The sequence below is a fragment of the Thalassophryne amazonica genome, chromosome 6, assembly GCF_902500255.1.
Source record: "Thalassophryne amazonica chromosome 6, fThaAma1.1, whole genome shotgun sequence".
NCBI classification, from domain to species: domain Eukaryota; kingdom Metazoa; phylum Chordata; class Actinopteri; order Batrachoidiformes; family Batrachoididae; genus Thalassophryne; species Thalassophryne amazonica.
The window spans coordinates 66372922-66395361 of NC_047108.1; the positions used below are offsets into that span (position 1 = coordinate 66372922).

General features: G+C 40.5%; 1 protein-coding gene across 4 annotated transcripts in view; it reads left to right on the plus strand.

The window, feature by feature from the left end:
• Positions 1-19909, plus strand: part of si:dkey-151g10.3 (serine/threonine-protein kinase WNK3) — a 285851-nt gene extending 265942 nt beyond the window's left edge. For all 4 annotated transcript variants that reach the window (XM_034172365.1, XM_034172368.1, XM_034172366.1 and 1 more), the window contains exons 21-26: positions 7869-7954; positions 8938-9272; positions 9427-9662; positions 9755-9850; positions 11232-11395; positions 17911-19909. In XM_034172365.1, the coding sequence (XP_034028256.1) occupies positions 7869-7954; positions 8938-9272; positions 9427-9662; positions 9755-9850; positions 11232-11395; positions 17911-18462 (1469 nt within the window). In that variant the 3' untranslated portion in view covers positions 18463-19909. The remainder of the gene's footprint in view (positions 1-7868; positions 7955-8937; positions 9273-9426; positions 9663-9754; positions 9851-11231; positions 11396-17910) is intronic.
• Positions 19910-22440: the final 2531 nt, after the last annotated feature.

The following is a 22440-nucleotide window of genomic DNA, read 5'->3' on the forward strand; positions in this document are numbered from 1 at the left end:
GTGTTTAGTAAACTCATTTTTGCAGCTGTTTTTCTTGTGGAGTGCATTATCTGGAGATTGGCGTGACCGACGACAGCTTCGCTTTACACCCCACCAGATAAGTGCTGTGTGACAGGAGCTGCACGAGTGTGGATGAGAGGTGGAGGTGGAATCTCCACCATTGTTGTTACTGGGTGTGCACACACCCACATCTTATTGTTTCTGCTCCTTGCCAGCAGTACCAGATCCGACATTCGGAGACGGTGGCCACCTGGGGACTCGGGACTTGGCGGCTCCAGTATTCTCCGGGTTCGGTGGCGGAGGAAATCGTGTGGTTCCGGTTCTTCTCAGGACAGACGTCTTCTATCCTCGAGCCTGCCCACACGTCACCCTTGTGATTGACTGTTTGCAAACTTTCACATTCCTCTCTATTGTGGTTGTGCTCATTCACAACAGTAAAATGTTCATATTCGACTCTTTCATTGTCCGTTCATTTACGCCCCCTGTTGTGGGTCCGTGTCACTACACTTTCCCAACAGAAGGGGCTCATTCCATGTCAATTCAACGAGGGCCTCACGCACTTTGTCTAAGATTTTCTTCAAATTTTAATCAAATATTCACAGACTATTCAGAGCAATAAATCTGAAGTTTGAGGCCTGTAGGCCAAGTAGTGTCTGAGATATGGCCAATTTAGTGTGCATGGGGTCTGCCGTTTTTTAGGCAAAAATTATGGCCGTCATTTCTGGAGCCATGTTCAAGGTAGAATATCTCAGCAAATCATAATTGACATGGAATGACCCAAAGGTGATGTAACACAGTGGTAAACATACCACTGTCCCAGCTTTTTTGAAACGCGTTGCAGGTATCCATTTCAAAAGGAGCAAATATTTGCACAAAAACAATAAAGTTTATCAGTTTGAACATTAAATATCTTGTCTTTGTGGTGCATTCAGTTGAATAAAGGTTGAAGAGGATTTTTAAATCATTGTATTCTGTTTTTATTTACATTTTACACAACGTCCCAACTTCATTGGAATTGAGCTTGTTGCACCTTTGGTTCAAATATACAAAATGCTTCCCAAATAAAAAGCACAATAAGAAACTCCAAACCACATAAAATACAGTGATTAAAAAGAGGTTTCTCTTTTCTTTTTAGAAAACAAATAATAAGGGTATATAAAAACAGCCAGGTGGGCGAGTCTGTGCAGACGTGCACGGACCCCACACGGCTCTGAGATGCACTGACACTGGCGCAGTACCTGTGATCACGATAGAATGTCCAGATTGTGAATGTAATCACACATCCGTTGACTCCATTGAGTCTACCTCATGTGTCAGAGGATTCATCTGAATTATCATGTCATTTTGGCCATCAGACCCCTTCCACAGGGCAGTAGTGCTCATCAACGCATCACGGAGACGCACTAATGCACAGCACCTGTGATCACGGTAGAATGTCCGGATTGAGCATGTGATCACACATCCATTGACAATCCACCTCATGTGTCAGAGGATTCATCTGAATTATCATGTCATCTTGGCTCTTAGACCCCATCCACACAGCCACAGTGTGTGTCAACGCATCATGGCGTTGTCTAGCTGTGACACACATGGTGTACTGTGTCAACTGTCCATTCCTACAGCAGTACGAATGCGGTACGATTGACTCCACCGCCATTCGTATGTTTTCCAGCATGAGTGACATAAATGTGCCGACCGTTGTAGGAATGCTGTACGAGGCGTTCGAGTGCAGTTCGAATGCAGCATGAATGTCGTTTGAATGTCAATTCGTATGGCATCCGTGCAATTCGTGCTCTAGTGTGACGGGGGTATAATTAAGTGATGGTCGATATTTGGATAATACAGTTCTGCAACTTTCCATTTGTGAAAGTCACTCTGGCTCAATAATATTTCATCTCTTAGACTTAACAATATGTAGTGTCTTTTTAAATCCACGTACACATTGAAGTCGGATGGCTTGAAATTAATGCTAGTGTCTTTGTATGCTGTATGTATTTTTTGCTAATGTGGCAGTGTAACGAGATCAGTTATTGCCTAAAGCGCTGTAGTCCCCATGGCAGTCTTGATGTCACTAATTACATTTGCTAAATTTCTTTTTTTTTTGGCAGTTTTTCTTTTTACATGGGTTACTCACCCAGAGCAGTGAAGAATAGGGGGCATTGGCATATTATAGGAAGAGGTTGGCTTCAGAGGTCTGGTGCCCATCCCAATGCAGATGAGCTCTGGGGAAAAAAAACCCAGCCATGCCTGTACCATATCCCATCCTGTCACCCCCCTCTTTCATCCCAAGTCTGCAGGCACTGCCAACAGCAACCCTCTCATCTCACCTCCATCTGCTGGCTCAGAGTAGACAGCACCATGCAAATCACACCATAAAACAGATAAGATAGATGTATAACAGATTTTACATACAATTTGTGTTTTTCATTTTGAATATGTTTACGCTTTTTATAGCACAATGCACATTATAATGTTTTGTGTTGGTGCATTTTTTATGATGAAAACCATAACTTCTGTTGCACATCTTTAGGACACAAGTTACAGTCAGGTTGAATATGGGTAGGCTTTTTGTGTGGCTATGCTTTTATCACACTGTCAAAATTTGCCAATCATCTTGCATGTATTTCTATTTATGTGTGGCAGTTGTATAGATAATTGTGCAAGTGCACAAGCATGGCCATATATGTCATTTACTAAGAATGTGTCCACTTGGAGATTGATAACTGTGCGTATCACATATATGAGGTTACATATGATCATGTTATAAATTATACTGTAAATGCATAATGACTAGGGATGATCCAATCAAAGCGATCGGGCCCAATCAAGGCATTGTTAAATTCATAGGTGTTGAATAAATTAAACCTGAGTCAACACAGTGGCAGTGGAATGAACAGACAGCACTACTGCTGCATCACCACAGAGCCACTGTGCATGTTTTAAAAGCGCATTAACACTATATTTATATATATACATCTATTTTATTCACGCAGATCAACAACATTGTGCATCAATCTGGCCCTCTTTCCTTAGCATGGTACCAATGCAGTGATAACAGCCAACGCATCCGTGTTCTAAGTTTTAAAATGTGTTTAAGCATTCCTTTCCTTCAGATATGTACAAAGTGTGTTTCTAATATATGGGCCATGTGATATATATATATATATATATATATATATATATATATATATGAATGAGCTTTACTTCTCATCATGACTGTTTTCGTCCCGTAGCCACGATAGCAAGGGATGAAATGCTTCCCCTTTCTTCCCCCTCCATCCGCCACACACACACACACACCCACAGAGTAAAGGTCCACTTTTGAAAACATTTGAAAGACATTTTTTCACATAATAATGATAATGAGATCATGATAATGAATATACGTATTTTAACAACAAAAATGATGTTCAGTCAGTATTACTCTATGTCCAATTTTTTACGTATTTACAATTATATTATGTACTTACATTGAACTTACTAAATAAAATCACGCACGCACACTTTTAATATATAGTGATTTACCACCCCCTGCTGGAATAGCATGTGGGTCCAAAATGTAATTAGCAACGTCCATTGTTCAGTGTTGTGAGTTAATATCCGTAGTTTCTCCAAAAATATTAGTCCTATCAACGTTACGTTTTGGCAGCGTTCAGGGCCCCCTTCACACATAGTATGAATGTGGTCGAATTACGCATGAAGCAGGAATTGTATGCAATACGTGTAAAATCGTAACTGCCACCAACGCCTCATACACCTGTTGCTACAACTATTTGCACACCCCAGCGGCTGAAAGGCAGAGTGTGTGCTGTGAGAGCCCAATGAACCCTCTTGCAGCAGGTGTCAGCCAAATTCCAGCTGACACACACGTGTGGACATGATAAGAGCGCCCTGCTTCTCATTCATGTCATTTCATGACTATACGTCTGTGACCATGGGTCATCTACAGAGAAACAGATGGATCATACTTGTATTGCCCACTTGATAAGAGGGATTCAATGCGTTGTTTTTATATGGTGTGTGGTTGTATTTTTTTAAAATACGTATGTCCATGTCCTTATTGATATCAGGTATTTTCCCGCACCTTTTACAGGACAGTGATGGTAGCTCATTGGTAATGTTTCTGGCTGGCAATCAGAGCTTTTGGAAATTGCAGGTTCAAATCCCGTTTGTGACATGTATGTTTGTTTTATTTATTTATTTTTCACAGCAGCTGTGCGATGTGGTTACACATGCTGCAGCTGCTCGCACTGTGTTCCTGCATGCACAAAACCGTTGCAGCGGCATCGTTCACGCCTGCCCGTCAGTTCAGTGTTTTCGTGGTTCACTCAAACAAGCTGTTCCGCCATGATTCACCCTGATTTGTACTTATTTGTACTATGTGTGAAGGGGCCCTCATCCTTGACCCAAAATACATAAGCATATCAAATGGCAAATATGAGCTCTCCTCAATTTGTTTGTGATCAAAATTATACACATGCATGCACACACACACACACAGCTTTTTGTCTTTTCCGCATTCTGCCGCAAGCAGGAGCTTTATTTTTACACACCCACAAGCAGAGATGGTGGCAGAAGACATCAAACGCACTGCACTTCTCACTCATAGTAACGGCAACATGACACTTAACTGACTAAACTGACTAAACCAATTGAACTACAAAAACACAATAAATCATTTACACTAGCAATGCTGTTAAACTAACATGAACCACAATAGTAATGTTTAAAACCCCGGACTCCCATGGTGCATTGAAGCACAACGTCCATTGTTCACTGTTAGATAATATCGCTGATTTAGCCAAAAAATTAGTCCTACAAACTTTCCGTTTTTGCAAGGTTCATCCTTGACCCAAACTACATAAGCATACCAAACGGCAAATGTCACCTCTCCCCAGTTTCTTCATGATACACACCATACACACACGGACATACACGGACATAGAGGCCACTTGGCTATTATATGCATATATATATATATACACTCAACAAAAATATAAACGCAACACTTTTGGTTTTGCTCCCATTTTGTATGAGATGAACTCAAAGATCTAAAACTTTTTCCACATACTCAATATCACCATTTCCCTCAAATATTGTTCACAAACCAGTCTAAATCTGTCACAGTGAGCACTTCTCCTTTGCTGAGATAATCCATCCCACCTCACAGGTGTGCCATATCAAGATGCTGATTAGACACCATGATTAGTACACAGGTGTGCCTTAGACTGTCCACAATAAAAGGCCACTCTGAAAGGTGCAGTTTTGTTTTATTGGGGGGGGATACCAGTCAGTATCTGGTGTGACCACCATTTGCCTTATGCAGTGCCACACATCTCCTTCACATAGAGTTGATCAGGTTGTCAATTGTGGCCTGTGGAATGTTGGTCCACTCCTCTTCAATGGCTGTGTGAAGTTGCTGGATATTGGCAGGAACTGGTACACGCTGTCGTATACGCCGGTCCAGAGCATCCCAAACATGCTCAATGGGTGACATTTCCGGTGAGTATGCCGGCCATGCAAGAACTGGGACATTTTCAGCTTCCAAGAACTGTGTACAGATCCTTGCAACATGGGGCCGTGCATTATCCTGCTGCAACATGAGGTGATGTTCTTGGATGTATGGCACAACAATGGGCCTCAGGATCTCATCACGGTATCTCTGTGCATTCAAAATGCCATCAATAAAATGCACCTGTGTTCTTCGTCCATAACAGACGCCTGCCCATACCATAACCCCACCGCCACCATGGGCCACTCTATCCACAACATAGACATCAGAAAACCGCTCACCCACACGACGCCACACACGCTGTCTGCCATCTGCCCGGAACAGTGTGAACCAGGATTCATCCGTGAAGAGAACACCTCTCCAACGTGCCAAACACCAGAGAATGTGAGCATTTGCCCACTCATGTCGGTTACGACGACGAACTGGAGTCAGGTCGAGACCCCGATGAGGACGATGAGCATGCAGATGAGCTTCCCTGAGACGGTTTCTGACAGTTTGTGCAGAAATTCTTTGGTTATGCAAACCGATTGTTTCAGCAGCTGTCCGAGTGGCTAGTCTCAGACGATCTTGGAGGTGAACATGCTGGATGTGGAGGTCCTGGGCTGGTGTGGTTACACGTGGTCTGCGGTTGTGAGGCTGGTTGGATGTACTGCCAAATTCTCTGAAACGCCTTTGGAGACGGCTTATGGTAGAGAAATGAACATTCAATACACGAGCAACAGCTCTGGTTGACATTCCTGCTGTCAGCATGCCAATTGCACGCTCCCTCAAATCTTGCGACATCTGTGGCATTGTGCTGTGTGATAAAACTGCACCTTTCAGAGTGGCCTTTTATTGTGGGCAGTCTAAGGCACACCTGTGCACTAATCATGGTGTCTAATCAGCATCTTGATATGGCACACCTGTGAGGTGGGATGGATTATCTCAGCAAAGGAGAAGTGCTCACTATCACAGATTTAGACTGGTTTGTGGACTATATTTGAGGGAAATGGTGATATTGTGTATGATGAAAAAGTTTTAGATCTTTGAGTTCATCTCATACGAAATGGGAGCAAAACCAAAAGTGTTGCGTTTATATTTTTGTTGAGTATATATATCAAGCATGTACGTTGGATTGGCTGTGTGCTTACCTGTTTGCTCTGTGCAGGAATAATAATATCTCGGAAAATAAAAGTATCGGATCAAGAGTCTGTATCAGCAGATACTCAGTATTCAGTAACTGTCAGAAAACTTTTGCCACAGTTTCTGACTATAGCTGGAGGAACAGAGACAGACGGCATGCTTCATTTGAAGTCTTTATTAATACCAAGAAGCGGGAGTGGACCGTGCATGACATTACTTCCCTCCACTGAAGGCCTGTTAGAAACTTCAAGCTTTTGTGCAGTTTGCAAATAACATGAAAGCAGTAGTTACCTAGCAACAGCTTTCAGCCAATCATATCTGAAACTGCTTTCCGCCTGTAAGAATGTCTCATCTCACAGTTGCTCAGTTATCTGCCCAAGGCCAGACCTTGAGGAGAGACATCGGCTCTTTCTTACTGCCTGAGGAGAGCTGTCTTTTGTCTTTTTACATGAAAACCTCAGCATTACCGTTCTTATTAAAATGTCAGAATCAGTACAATATATTCAACATTTTCCCATCATGATAATAATGAAAAATAATAGAAGACAAAAAAAAAACAACTTTTCCAACAATAACCCAGATAAGGATCGGTGCAAACACCTGATTGGAACATCTCTAATATTGACACTTTGTTAGTGTTCCCACATGTCAAACACTTTCAACAGTATCTATGTTGATATGAACACAGATATTTGTGGTGATATTGAGCTTTGATAAGTCAGTAGAATGATGATAATGAGAGAGGATGAGAGAGCAAATATGTGGTCAAGTGGGGCTATGTGATTCTAAGTAGCCAACTGCCTAACTGCTTTGTTTTTCTTTAATTTAATAGCTTACTATAATTTGCTTTTAATAACAAACTACCACCCATTACTATACACCAATTTTATGTTTATACTACATGTTCCCATGAAAAAACATTTATATTTTTGTTTAGTGTCAACAAGATTGCTGCCAGGCCAGAGAATTATGCAAATGTTTATGTACAGTATCCCATAGACCTGTGTGGAAGTCAGTTTGTTGTTGATGACACTGAACACTGATCGTGGTACATTTTTAACACTGCACATTTGTGTTTGTGCCCCATGTTTGTCTGTGTTCATCTATATGTCCCCCTCTCTTTTAATTAATTGTCTGTGAGAATATATTTGTTTGTCTTGCCTTTTTTTCTTTATTTATTTTGTCTTTGGGTTCTTCTGTTCCTTTCTCTTTTTGATCCTCAAATTTTTATCAGAAGGTTCTTCCTGCAGTCAAGCTGTGACAGATGAGAAGGACGCATCTCCGTTACAGCCACCTCAGATACGCAAAGGACGATTTCAGGTAGAAACATTAATGGTTTTTCTTATGCAAATCTTCACCCTGATGTTTTAATTCAAACTGACAAGGAATATGCAGCTGCTTCCATTTTTTCCCAAAAAAACACTAGTTATCAGAACTAAATTTATCAGAAGCTAATTGGTTCACTGATGGTTTTTGAAGTTAGCTGAAAAGCTAATCTGCTAACAAAAAGTTAGCTGCGCTAATTAGCGGATTAGCAGAACTGTGCCCACCACTGTCAAGAAGTTACTATGACGCTTCAAGACATGTCCCGATTTGCTATTCTGAATTAAACGGGAAGGAACAGTGTAGAAGGCTGCATTGAGATTAGGTCTCACCAGATCCTGCGGGACCCAGTGCAAATCTCTCGGGAGCGGGTTGCTAGAAATTCGCTGCAGGTGAGAATGCGCAGCTAAAACAAAGAATAGTGTAAAAGTATGCAGTGTCCATGCTACTTTCAGCTTACATAGAGTGTCTTTAATTTAACAGGAGCAGACAGGAACAGCAACAGGTACACATACAGAAACAGGCACAGACGCATCGGGAGTTACGGCAGCAACCCGACAGTCCCACTTTACTGCATGCCCATATATGGCACACATATATGAAAATAGCATAGGAAACTGTCTTTAAACTAAATGAAAACAATGAAATGGGAGCGCTATTCCTGAACAACCCCATGAAACTTTATTAATAGCCTAAACGGCAGGAGAAGACACAAAATCAATGCATCTCTATTATTGTGTGGGCATAAATTCTCAGCATTTTGCAGGTGCAGGCTGGAGTGGACATACACATCGCAGTTGTAGGCGGGAGTGTAACACACATGTTGCGGTTGCAGGTCGTAATGGTCCAAAATTCAGCGGGAGTGATCAGGAGTGGAATGAAGAAAATAGTCCCACGCAGAATGAATAGCCCCATTAGTATTGTGTTTGATAGATTTGACTTATTAGCTGACTAATGGCTCCACCCTCCTCTGCATTCAGGTGATACCTGTGCCCCAATCCTCTCCTCCAAAGGAGATACCATCAGTACATTGTAGCACTCACAGGAAAGTGGGGCGCTTCTCTATAACCCAGGCTGAGAGCACAAAAGAGGACAGACTGACTGACAGCTCTCCAGTGTCTCCTGATTTGAAGAGAGAGAGGAGGAGATCTCGGGCAAAAGATGGGGAGAAAGAAGAAAGTAAGAGAACCCCAGCATTGGCCCACCTGCCCCGTGTACAGGGGCATGGCCACTCGCTGCTGGGGAGCAGTGATGATGATGAGAGTGAGCTGGAGGATGAAGAGCTGAGGAAAGAACTGAACAAGCTCAGAGAAAAGTGAGGCAGACTATCTTTACTATTGACATTTTTATTATGACTATTTTGTATTTGTATTTTATACCTTTGCCCACTGTCAGTGGTGTGATGGTTTGTCAACGTCTGTTATCGTCACCATTTTTCTCCACCATTTTTGTCTCGTCTTCCCTCAAAGGCACATCAAAGAGGTGGTGTCCCTTCAGGCCCAGCAAAACAGAGAGCTACAGGAACTGTACCAGCAACTTCGTTCCCTCAACGACCAAAGGCAGAGTTTACCTGTCCCCCTCTCCCAGACCCCTCCTTTTCCCACAGCTCCTTCTGCCCTCTCTCCTCGCAGGCCCAGGCAGGGCAAACTCAAGCTTCGGCCCCGCCCTCACTCTCATATGGATAACAATGGAGTGACACACTCTGGCAAGGCTGTTTACCAATTGTTTCCCCCTCTCAGTAATGCCCCCCACCCCCCATGCTCTGTTTGTAATTTTTTTTTTCTTCATCTTTTCTAGGCATTCAACAGTCAAGTGGTTTCTCAAGTGGTGAACAGAGTGCACCTCCTTTGCACTCCAACGCAGATCAATGCACTTCACAACCAATTAAAAGAGGTACAGTTTGTTAATCATACATTAATCATACATAATCATACATTGATACAGCACAGTCTAAGGGTCCTATCTTGATGGTCTAAAGCACACAGCATGAGTCCATTTGGGGAGTGTCCAACTCCATTTATCTATTTACACAATAGTTTAGTGGAGTTGGATGCAATTCAAGGGGTTGTATTTATTCACTTAGTTAATTATGAGTACATTGTGTGTGTAACATGACTTACAGCCATCAAATTATCTTCCACTATTAATGTAAAGACTCAGGTGTGCTGGAACCTGACGCATTGCTATTTAGGTGGCGGGCTCAGTAGATCAGTGAGGCAAGCAGTTTTCTTGCGAGTTGGAGCACCTTGATCCTGCAGCAGCTCCTCTGTCTCCATTCACCTGATCTCTACGTACTGCATATTCAGCTCAGAAATTTTGTGCTTTGATAGGTGAGGGTCAGTGAATGTCCCTTTTGGAGCCATGTTGGCATCTTTTAGCATGCACAGTGACCATAACATAAAGTCAAACATGCCTATCAAGTTGGCTGTGAATGTGGTTGTATGGCTTGTGTATTGTTGATGGTTGTGTACTGTGTGTGTGTGTTACCTTTTTTAAGGTCCTTCAAGCTACTGTCATGCCTTTTTAAAATTTCCCATTGGGGATAAATAAAGGAATTTGAATTTGAAGCCTTGTTGCTTTCTACTGCCTCACAATAGCAACTATGCTCCAACACTGTGCCTGACAACATGTCATTTAAAGACCAACACACCCATGGCTGCATAAATGATCACAAGTACGTGTGCTATTTAAAAAATGTTGGTGTTGGGCATGAAAATAATAAATGCATCAGTTGGAAAATAGCAGTGGCATTTGCACTGGGTTGTGTGCTACTTTGCACTGACACTATGTAACAAATTTTTATTTTTGTTTTGTTCCTGGGTACACAGTGTGTTTTCCTAACCTGTTATGCCTTAAATAAATAGAAAATAGCTATTATTCCACAGAAATTTTGCTTCTGTGATCAGGACAATGATATTTTGAAATTTGTCTGTTTTCAAGAATATTCTCGATTCACCTTCACTACTACTGAGTAGTCTTCTAGAATATTCTTTAACTGCTAGAACTGTCCAGAATTTTCTAGAAGTTTCCAGAATTATCTAGAAATTTCAAGAAACTTTTAGAACTTTCTAGAACGTTAAAAAAATAAAATCAAAGTTTGTGCTGAATGTAGTCATTTTTCCATAGACTTTAGACATAAGCAGTTGAAATATAACACTTAGAAGCCAGAAACAAAAATTGTGTTACATAGTGTTATAAGATAGGGGCAGTAACGGTCAAACTTTTTCTCCTGATGGAGCACAATCAAACAGTTTTTTTGTTTGTTTTTTCACAGATCACAGTCCTCTAAAAAAAAGCACATTTACAGATGAACTGCACAAACTTGTTGATAATTGGACAAAGGACACAGCGAGCCCTGCCCCACCCAAACCTTCACTGAATCAGATCAAGCAGATTCAGCAGGTTCAGGAGTTGGGAAGCTGGAGCCAGTCAGCTGAGGTAAGACTACATATGGTTCTTGTGTGCTTTTGTAATACAACATAGTTTTATAAGGCCGGCGTCCCAGACCAAACAGGCCCCCCCTTAAAATCGGTCTGCCTGCCTTCACTGCACATGTGTCATTTGGGAATCACAGCAGCTCGTCTGAGACATACTCTCTTAACCCAAAGCAATCAAATGGATTAATGGAGTTATTAATCATCAGATAACAAGGTAAAACCTCTTAAATCATGCTAAAGTCAGTTTTAAGCAGAAATGAGGCAAAACTCGATGACGCTTTGAAATGACCGTTGTGCAGTGAACACATCAGCTAGCAGCTCATGTAGCCACAGCACTCTGATCACTTCATCCATCTTTTATGATGAAATAATGCTGAATTTATGTGGAAATGATTGTTGTACAAAAGCCTCAGATATCTGTTGCTGAGATAGATGGTGACTGGGGTGCAGTTTTAAGCAGAAACAAGGTCACTTTTCCCCCATTTTGTTATGTTACAGCCTTTTTCCAAAATGGATTAAATTCATTTTTTTCCTCAAAATTCTACACACAATACCCCATAATGACAATGTGAAAAAGTTGGTCACTGTGTCAGATAAGAGTTGATCTGAAGTATGGTATCAGGGGACTGTCTCATGACTGGATAGGCAGCTATCTACAAAACAGGTATCAGTGTGTCCATATTGGGAGGATAAACTCAGAATTTTTGAAGATTACATGTGGTGTGCCTCAAGGTTCAGTCCTTGGTCCATTGCTGTTTCTTTTATATAGTAATGATATATGTTTGATTTCTAAGTCCCTGAATTGTATTTTATTTGCTGATGATACGAATGTGTTCTATAGTGGGGCTCATTTGGGACAGCTTTTGGACATGGTGGAGAAGGAATTGCAGAAATTTAAACAATGGTTTGATTTAAATAAATTATCACTTCATCTTGGTAAAACAAAGTGTATTATATTTGGAAATAAGCCCAGGAATTTAAGTAGAAATTTTATTATTACAGGATGCTGAAGTTGAAATTGTAACTGAAACAAAATTTCTTGGAGTTATCACTGATGATAAATTAAGATGGAAACCACACATAAATTATGTTAAGTCCAAAATGTCAAAAGCCATTGCAATCCTGTATAAAGCACAAGATTTCCTCCCTCAATATTCGCTAATCACACACACACACACACATCTTCAACCGCTTAGTCCAATCATGGGTCATGGAGGGCTGGAGCCTATCCCAGCAGTCATAGAGTGCGAGGCCCGGGTACACCCAGGACAGGACGCCAGTCTGTCACAGGTCCACAAACAGACAAAGAAACACATTCACACTCACTCGCACACCTATGGGCAATTTAAAGATTCCAATCCACCTAACCTGCATGTCTTTGGATGTGGGAGGAAACTGGAGCACCCGGAGGAAACCCACACAAACACGGGGAGAACATACAAACGCCACACAAAAAGGCCACAGGCAGGAATTGAACCCATGACCTTCTCACTGTGAGACAACAGTGCTAACCACTAATCCACTGTGCTGCCCATATTCGCTAATCACTTTATATTATTCATTAATAGCTCCATATATGACATATATTGTTTGGGGAAACACTTATAAAACAAACACTAATTCAATATTTTTATTGCAAAAGAAAGCCATAAGAATTATCAGTATTACACCTTACCGTGAGCCGACAAACCCACTATTTGTTTGAATATTTTGAAATTCAAGGACTTAGTTGATTATATTACAATACAAACCATGTATAAAGCAAAAAACAAACTTCTACCTGAGGAACATTATTATTTGATAAATTAAATACTCGAGCTACTGTAAAAAGTCACTGTGTTTCTATAAAAGGTGTAAACATTTGGAACATCTGTCCTAAACATATTAAATTTAAGGTTTAAGGATATGATTCCTTCTTGATGTTCTCCAATGCCATATACCAACACAGGGCAGAGTAGCTACTTAAACTCTGTGAGTGAGATAGATTATCTCGTCAATAGTTTTACATCCTCATTGAGGACAACTTTGGATGCTGTAGCTCCTCTGAAAAAGAGAGCCTTAAATCAGAAGTGCCTGACTCCGTAATATAACTCACAAACTCGCAGCTTAAAGCAGATAACCTGTAAGTTGGAGAGGAAATGGCTTCTCACTAATTTAGAAGATCTTCACTTAGCCTGGAAAAAGAGTCTGTTGCTCTATAAAAAAAAGCCCTCCGTAAAGCTAGGACATCTTACTACTCATCACTTATTGAAGAAAATAAGAACAACCCCAGGTTTCTTTTCAGCACTGTAGCCAGGCTGACAAAGAGTCAGAGCTCTATTGAGCCGAGTATTCCTTTAACTTTAACTAGTAATGACTTCATGACTTTCTTTGCTAATAAAATTTTAACTATTAGAGAAAAAATTACTCATAACCATCCCAAAGACATATCGTTATCTTTGGCTGCTTTCAGTGATGCCGGTATTTGATTAGACTCTTTCTCTCCGATTGTTCTGTCTGAGTTATTTTCATTAGTTACTTCCTCCAAACCATCAACATGTCTATTAGACCCCATTCCTACCATTAATTAATGCTTTGATCTTAAATATGATCAATCTATCTTTATTAGTTGGCTATGTACCACTGGCTTTTAAGGTGGCAGTAATTAAACCATTACTTAAAAAGCCATCACTTGACCCAACTATCTTAGCTAGTTATAGGCCAATCTCCAACCTTCCTTTTCTCTCAAAAATTCTTGAAAGGGTAGTTGTAAAACAGCTAACTGATCATCTGCAGAGGAATGGTCTATTTGAAGAGTTTCAGTCAGGTTTTAGAATTCATCATAGTACAGAAACAGCATTAGTGAAGGTTACAAATGATCTTCTTTTGGCCTCAGACAGTGGACTCATCTCTGTGCTTGTCCTGTTAGACCTCAGTGCTGCTTTTGATACTGTTGACCATAAAAGTTTATTACAGAGATTAGAGCATGCCATAGGTATTAAAGGCACTGTGCTGCGGTGGTTTGAATCATATTTATCTAATAGATTACAATTTGTTCATGTAAATGGGGAATGTTCTTCACAGACTAAGGTTAATTATGGAGTTCCACAAGGTTCTGTGCTAGGACCAATTTTATTCACTTTATACATGCTTCCCTTAGGCAGTATTATTAGACAGCATTGCTTAAATTTTCATTGTTACGCAGATGATACCCAGCTTTATCTATCCATGAAGCCAGAGGACACACACCAATTAGCTAAACTGCAGGATTGTCTTACAGACATAAAGACATGGATGACCTCTAATTTCCTGCTTTTAAACTCAGATAAAACTGAAGTTATTGTACTTGGCCCCACAAATCTTAGAAACATGGTGTCTAACCAGATCCTTACTCTGGATGGCATTACCCTGACCTCTAGTAATACTGTGAGAAATCTTGGAGTCATTTTTGATCAGGATATGTCCTTCAATGCGCATATTAAGCAAATATGTAGGACTGCTTTTTTGCATTTGCGCAATATCTCTAAAATTAGAAAGGTCTTGTCTCAGAGTGATGCTGAAAAACTAATTCATGCATTTATTTCCTCTAGGCTGGACTATTGTAATTCATTATTATCAGGTTGTCCTAAAAGTTCCCTGAAAAGCCTTCAGTTAATTCAAAATGCTACAGCTAGAGTACTGACGGGGACTAGAAGGAGAGAGCATATTTCACCCATATTGGCCTCTCTTCATTGGCTTCCTGTTAATTCTAGAATAGAATTTAAAATTCTTCTTCTTACTTATAAGGTTTTGAATAATCAGGTCCCATCTTATCTTAGGGACCTCATAGTACCATATCACCCCAATAGAGCACTTCGCTCTCAGACTGCAGGCTTACTTGTAGTTCCTATGGTTTGTAAGAGTAGAATGCGAGGCAGAGCCTTCAGCTTTCAGGCTCCTCTCCTGTGGAACCAGCTCCCAATTCGGATCAGGGAGACAGACACCCTCTCTACTTTTAAGATTAGGCTTAAAACTTTCCTTTTTGCTAAAGCTTATAGTTAGGGCTGGATCAGGTGACCCTGAACCATCCCTTAGTTATGCTGCTATAGACTTAGACTGCTGGGGGGTTCCCATGATGCACTGAGTGTTTCTTTCTCTTTTTGCTCTGTATTCGCCACTCTGCATTTAATCATTAGTGATTGATCTCTGCTCCCCTCCACAGCATGTCTTTTTCCTGGTTTTCTCCCTCAGCCCCAACCAGTCCCAGCAGAAGACTGCCCCACCCTGAGCCTGGTTCTGCTGGAGGTTTCTTCCTGTTAAAAGGGAGTTTTTCCTTCCCACTGTCACCAAGTGCTTGCTCACAGGGGGTCGTTTTGACCATTGGGGTTTTTCTGTAATTATTGTATGGCTTTGCCTTACCATATAAAGCCCCTTGGGGCAACTGTTTGTTGTGATTTGGCGCTATATAAATAAAATTGATTTGATTTGATTTGAAATTACGCCCTACTCTAGTCAGCTTTAAAAGACTTTATAAAACTAATATAATCTCTCGGTACAGTATGGGCAATTAACTTTATTGATTTGGTATTGTTTCCTTTGGATTGTGCATTATTATTTATTTTGTTGTGATGAGGAAATTCCATTCAATGATTACTCTCAAAGATCTGTGCTTTTTTCCTTTTGTATTTGTACACATATATATATATATGGTAAAAGGGGTGGGTGTATATAAGCTTTTGCTTCTGCCTACACCCTTTCAGCCACATGTAAGTAAGTCCCTTTGACTGCTCCCTTGTTTTGTACTCGGGGTCGCCACAGCAAATCCAAGGTGGATCTGCATGTTGAATTGGCACAAGTTTTACGCCAGATGCCCTTCCTGACGCAACTCCATATTACATGGAGAAATGTGGTAGGGGTGGGATTCGAACCGGGAACCTTCCGCACTGAAACCAAGTGCATTAACCACTTGGCCACCACCCCTACATACCCTTTCAGCCACATGTGCTATTGTAAAATCTTTTCTTTTTTTGATATGGAGTTTTGTCTGCTGAATAAATCATTCATTCATTCATCAGATTTGGATAGATTTTCCCATTGATAACAACCTTGCCACATAATATTACGAGGCTCTAAGAGGGAAAAGCTCTCATTCTGACTGCCCTGTTGTGTTGGAGGTAAAATTGTCAGACCATTATTATCCTGGTGGAGGTGTACTCATTCTTAACGCTTTTCCACCTGTTCACTGTGTCAGGATTAATGGCGTGGAATGAACAGAGTGCTGGACACAATATGCAGACTCACAGACTCGAGTGGTAAAGTAAGAAAAAGGCTTTATCCAAAAAACACAGGTAGGCAGTCAGTGAGGCAGAGGTACAGGTGTCAGCAGACAGAGGTGAGGTCATACAACAAGCGAGGTTCAAAATCACAGGTTAGTAGAGTTCATGGGCAGAGGCAAAAGCTAGGTCCAGAAAGCAAAGCAGGGTCAAACACAGACAGGCAATAACACAAATACTAAACAAGGCTGTGGTAAGAGGCTAGAACAAAGATGTAAAGTGCAAACGAACTAGCAGAGAACAATGGACAAGCAGTGTTTAAATACACTGGTGGTAATTAGGGAAAATTAGACACAGGTGTGGAGAACATTCAGGAATGGAGTGTGGCCAGATGAATCAAAGATGAGGGAAGACAGGAGGCAAGAGAGTGCAGTGAGACAGAGCAGGCAGAATTACAATGAAGATGAAGGAAGCTGGTGCAAGATAGTGCAGTGAGACAAAGCTGACAGAATTAGAAGAAGATAGTGCAGTTTGACAAACGCAAAGTGACCAGGACCTGACAAGAAGATGAACCTAAAACCACAGTGATCAAAATAAAAGCAAAACCAAAGATGAGCAAAACCCAAGACCTAATAAATAAAAAATAAAATAAAGAAGCCCAACATAAACAAACAAAGAATTAACCAGAAAACAAATATAAGAACTGAAAACGATTGACAAGAAAATAAAGGTTAATATAATACTAAACTAGAATGGAATGCATGTGTGGCAAAAGAAAATAAACAGACAGCATATGACAAAAGTAAAACAAACAGATGATCACAGACAGTGGATAAGCAAACAGTGAAGCAAGCAACGGAAAAAAAACAGGTACGGGGTATGACCAGTTACGGGGCAGAGCATGACACAATGTTATATTATTATGTTGCTTTTTGAATAATTGTGCTAACAAAGAAACCAACAAGCACACATAACCTCACTGGCAGAAATAACATCTCATCTCATCTTCAACTGCTTATCCGGGATCGGGTCACGGCAGAAGTAACATATTGTTTAATTATAAATGCTGTTGATAATTTTAAGCAATCATATTACCAACTGACTCAGTGGTCCACCTCCTAAAGGATGATTAACAGATGGAGCACTCACTGCATTTTTAAAGATGAGTTGTCCAAAGACTCTTTAACAGACTATGGATATTTTTGGTGACACCTGTGATTGAACAGCAGCAAAGAGCCATCACAATATTACAGTATTGCCTAAATACAATCTATATTTGATGCAGGTGGTTCCGCCTGATTGGTTTCCAGCAGCACCACAGAATCTCCAAGCATCCCTGACTCTTGTCAACTTACCTGTGGCAGCCCTTCCCCATTATGCTGGCAGGGGGAACCTGTCCACGGTGCAGTCTGCAGGGCCCCTAACACAGATGCAACAAAGTTTACAAACGCTGCCACTCCAGCAGGTGAGCTATCAGCAGTCCCCTGTCCCCCAGCAACCACCCCAGCCTAGGATGCAAACTCCAGTGCTTCTTGAGTCACAACCACAGACACAACCCATCACTCAGATAGGCCACTTGGCACCTCAGAACCAACCGCTATTCCCCTCCCAGACGCCCACATTGCCACGTCCTACGGCCTCATCTCCACGTTCTGTGGCCTCGTCTCTGCTGCCTGGCAGTGGTACCACTGCACCCATAGACAGCAGCGCTGTTAGTGGGGGGACATTTTCTTCATGCACCTCATCCTCCACCTCTTGCTCTACCGCTGCTGTACCTTCCAGTGCCAAAATTCACCCAACACCTCCAACCTCTACACTTCCTCTGGGACAGAAATGACACTGAGGACAAGTGTGGGGTCATTGTGAAGCTACAAGAGTTGGAAGTTGTACGAGGAACAAGATGCAAAGCAAATGCACACACAATGTCAGTTGTGTGTGTGTGTGTGTGTGTGTGTGTGTGTGTGTGTGTGTGTGTGTGTGTGTGTGTGTGTGTGTGTGTGTGTGTGTGTGTGTGTGTGTGTGTGTGTGTGTGTGTAGGAGTCATGACTGCGGTGACCCTGTGCACAGCGTGTCCTTGTGGAAAGGATGCAGAGTGAATGTGCGCGTGAATAGAAGCTAACATGTAAAGACTGAGGGTAATGTGCAGCACTGTAGCTGCTGTCAGCAGGTACAAATTCTTTCATGTATGAGTTTGTGGGTGTAAGTGGGTGCTGGTGGGTTTTTGGATAATCCTAGGACATATCCCACATGTCCTATTTACACAAATTCAACCTTCTTGTTTGTTTCAAGTCTTGTGGGATGTCAATTCTCACTAAGCAGAAAAAGCGGCAAACAAGAATATTTGGATTACCAGTTTAAAAAGTGCAATTAGTAACGGACATCGAAATTGATCAGCATGTCACATATTGCTTTGTATGAAAGGCATAAAGATATTTTTGTAGTAAGGCACCAAGTTAAACCAAGCTGATAGATGATCTTCTCACACTCCTTACATTATAGCTAACTACAAACCTACAGCACAAGACTTTCAGTGATGAATGCACAAAAAACAACAGCATGTTGCAGAATAGAATACATCTCAGTCACCCAGTGATGTAAATTTACTAATTGGATGGTAAATATGGCACACATAAAGAGTTGATTCATGAGTTAACTCATGAGTGCATTTATTGTATTTTTATGACTCTTATTTGATATTTACAACCTAATGTGTCAGGAGTAAATTGGCTTTCACATTTAGAGATTTTTTCTTTGAGTTTCAGCACCATACATTAAATTATTATGCTGATGAGGAATATTTTAAAAATTGCCAAGTTGTTACAGACTGGGGAAGACTATTTATTCCCATATTGCCTTTAAATGTTCTTATGAGCATGTTAGTGTTTCTGGTTTTTGTGTGATAAAGCATTGTGGATCATAAACTGCATCCCTGTTACTTTTAATCAACGTTGCCTCTCAATAAATGTTACAGTTCCCAACAAAAATGTTTACTCTGCCGGTGTTCTAGCTGTGTTTATTAAATCAGCAAAACAAGGAAGAGTCCCACAGGGTTTGTGTGTTTAATGCCCATTGGTATCAGGCATCGCTGTATGTTTCAGTTAGTATTTGACTTTAGGTTGTTATTAGGAATGCATTTGTCATATGTGGACCTGTGGGTAATAAATGTGCTTTATTCACACTGCAGATCATTTAAAATGTTCCCCTCCTGCACTTTACAAAGAACTGGCCGATGAATTTATTGGGTTTCTACAGCGGTCCATGCAGAAAACATTTACAAATACAAAAACACCTGGATAAATTCAACAACACACAGTGGCATCAAAAAAGTCTTTCTAAATGAAAAACGCTTGCAAACAGAGAGAATACAAACATAACCCAAAGCACGTGTCATGACCTAATTTGATAATGTGTCTGCTATAAATTCAGACAACACACACAAGCACAGGTGCAATGTTTCACAATGGAAGTACTAACATTACAAAAAGAGGTTTTTGCCTGGAGGACATTAATTGACTTATAATAAAATTATAAAATGTGGAAAATATAGCTAGCATAAGAGTCAAATCATAAATAATATAAATAAATTAACTTAAACAGCTCAGTCCTCTGAGTAGAAACCTCTTTTTGTGTTCTCAATACTTCTGTTGTGTTGTGAAGCTTTGCAGTGTTTTGTGTTTAAGAGCATTGTGTGAATTTGCAGCAGACATGGCCTCAAATTAAATAGTTTCAGTTTCTGCAGGTTAGATTTGTTTACATTCTATGCAAAGGTTCTACACACACACGCACTAGCGTGTTGTCCATGGGGTTCCACAGGCTCTAGGTTGGGTAGTATTTATAAAAATAGGTAACTAACATTTTTCAAGGATGGTAATAAATTATGCAAGGTTTCTATAATGAGTTGGAATGGCATGTGAGTCCAGAATGTTTTTAGAACCTTAGCCCTCAACAGGGAAGAAATTAACCCTTTCATTTCCTGTTAATTACTTAATTTGTTTAATGCTAATTTACTGTTTTAATGTATTTATAAATTATTTAGGTTCTTGTTATCATATACAAACTATTATTATTATTACAGTATTATTATTTTATTATTACTTCTATTTTCTCATTTTATTTTTTTAATGGACCACAATGGAAATAAGTGTTTTCACTTTCTTGTGTCATATGTATTTTTATTTTTAATGTATTTCCAATTATATTATGTACTTACATTGAACTTACTAAATAAAATCACACATGCACATACTCACGCTTTTAATATAAAGATAATTTACCACCCCTTGCTAGGATGGCGTGTTAGTCCAGAATGTAATTTGCAATGTGAGCTAATATCCATAGTTTCTCCAAAAATATTAATCCTATCAACATACCTGTTTTGGCACTATTCATCCTGGACCCAAAATAAATAAACATACCAAACAGCAAATGTCAGCTTTCCCCAGTTTGTCTGTGATCGAAGTTCTACACACACACACACAGAGCTTTTTGTCTTTTCTGTACCTGCTTGTGGCAGAAAAATTTTTGCACACCCACAAACAGAGAAGACATCAAACACAATACACTTTTCACTCATGGTAACGGCATCATGACACTTAACTAAACTGACTAAACCAATTGAACTATAAAAACACAATAAATCAATATCACTAACAACACTGTTAAACTAATATGAACCACAATAACAACATTTAAAACCCAAAAACCCGAACTGCCATGGTGCATTACAGCACAAAGTCCATTGTTTACTATTCTTCACTAATATCACTAATTTCTCCAAAAATATTAGTCCTATCAATTTTCTGTTTTCTCAGCATTCATCCTTGACCCAAAATACATAAGCGTACCAAACAGCAAATGTCAGCTCTCCCCAGTTTCTCTGTGGTCGAAGCCATACACACAAACACATACAGAGGTCATTTATATATATATATATATATATATGTATGCAAGATTTTTTGATGCAACTTCGTGTTGTTGAAGTGTTCAGATGTTTTTTGCATTTGTACATTTTTTTCTTCTGCTTTTTCTGATGTCTTTATTTGGAAGTATTTTGTCCCGTCAGCCGCCACAGTTTTCAGTACAATTCACCAGTTGCACCATCAGAGGACACACATTAGTACACTGTATATTTTCTAAAACGTTTATTTATTTTTTACTGGAGGGGCTTTTTTGTTTCTTTGTTTTTTCCACAATAACTAAACTTCAGTCAAAGCAGCATGTACGTATGTTGTGTGGTAGTTAGGCCCCGTCACACATAGCAAGAATGTGGAGGAACCATGCCTGACACGGCAAATTTTGCCATAATCCGATGCAGTCGGGACGAAAAGAGGAGTGGTCAGCCACGTGCGCAGCATGCGTGTCTGTGCGTGGCCCATGTGCGCTCCGTGCACATGCATGGGGCTGCAATTATCACTCAGACATGTGTGTGTGTGTGTGTGTGTGTGTGTGTGTGTGTGTGTGTGTGTGTGTGTGTGTGTGTGTGTGTATGCATATATGAGCCACTAAGAGCGCGCGTGCACCACGCACACAGTGTCACTGGACAGCTTCCCTGAAAGTTTGCTGGCACTGTGCCATACTGTCCCATGCGTCAGATGAAGCATTTCCAGTGAATTTTAATTTCTTTTTTCTTTTTTGCTCACTTCAGGAGCACAATACACCTCTGGACATCGTGGTTGTTGGATTATCACATGGGAATTAATTTTTATTTTGGGTGAGATTTTAACCACAGGTGCGGTCCCGGCTCCACGTCCACATCCGTGCAGTGAAACACTCCTGGACCGCTCTTGGATGTGAGATTCATGTTTATTAATGTTGT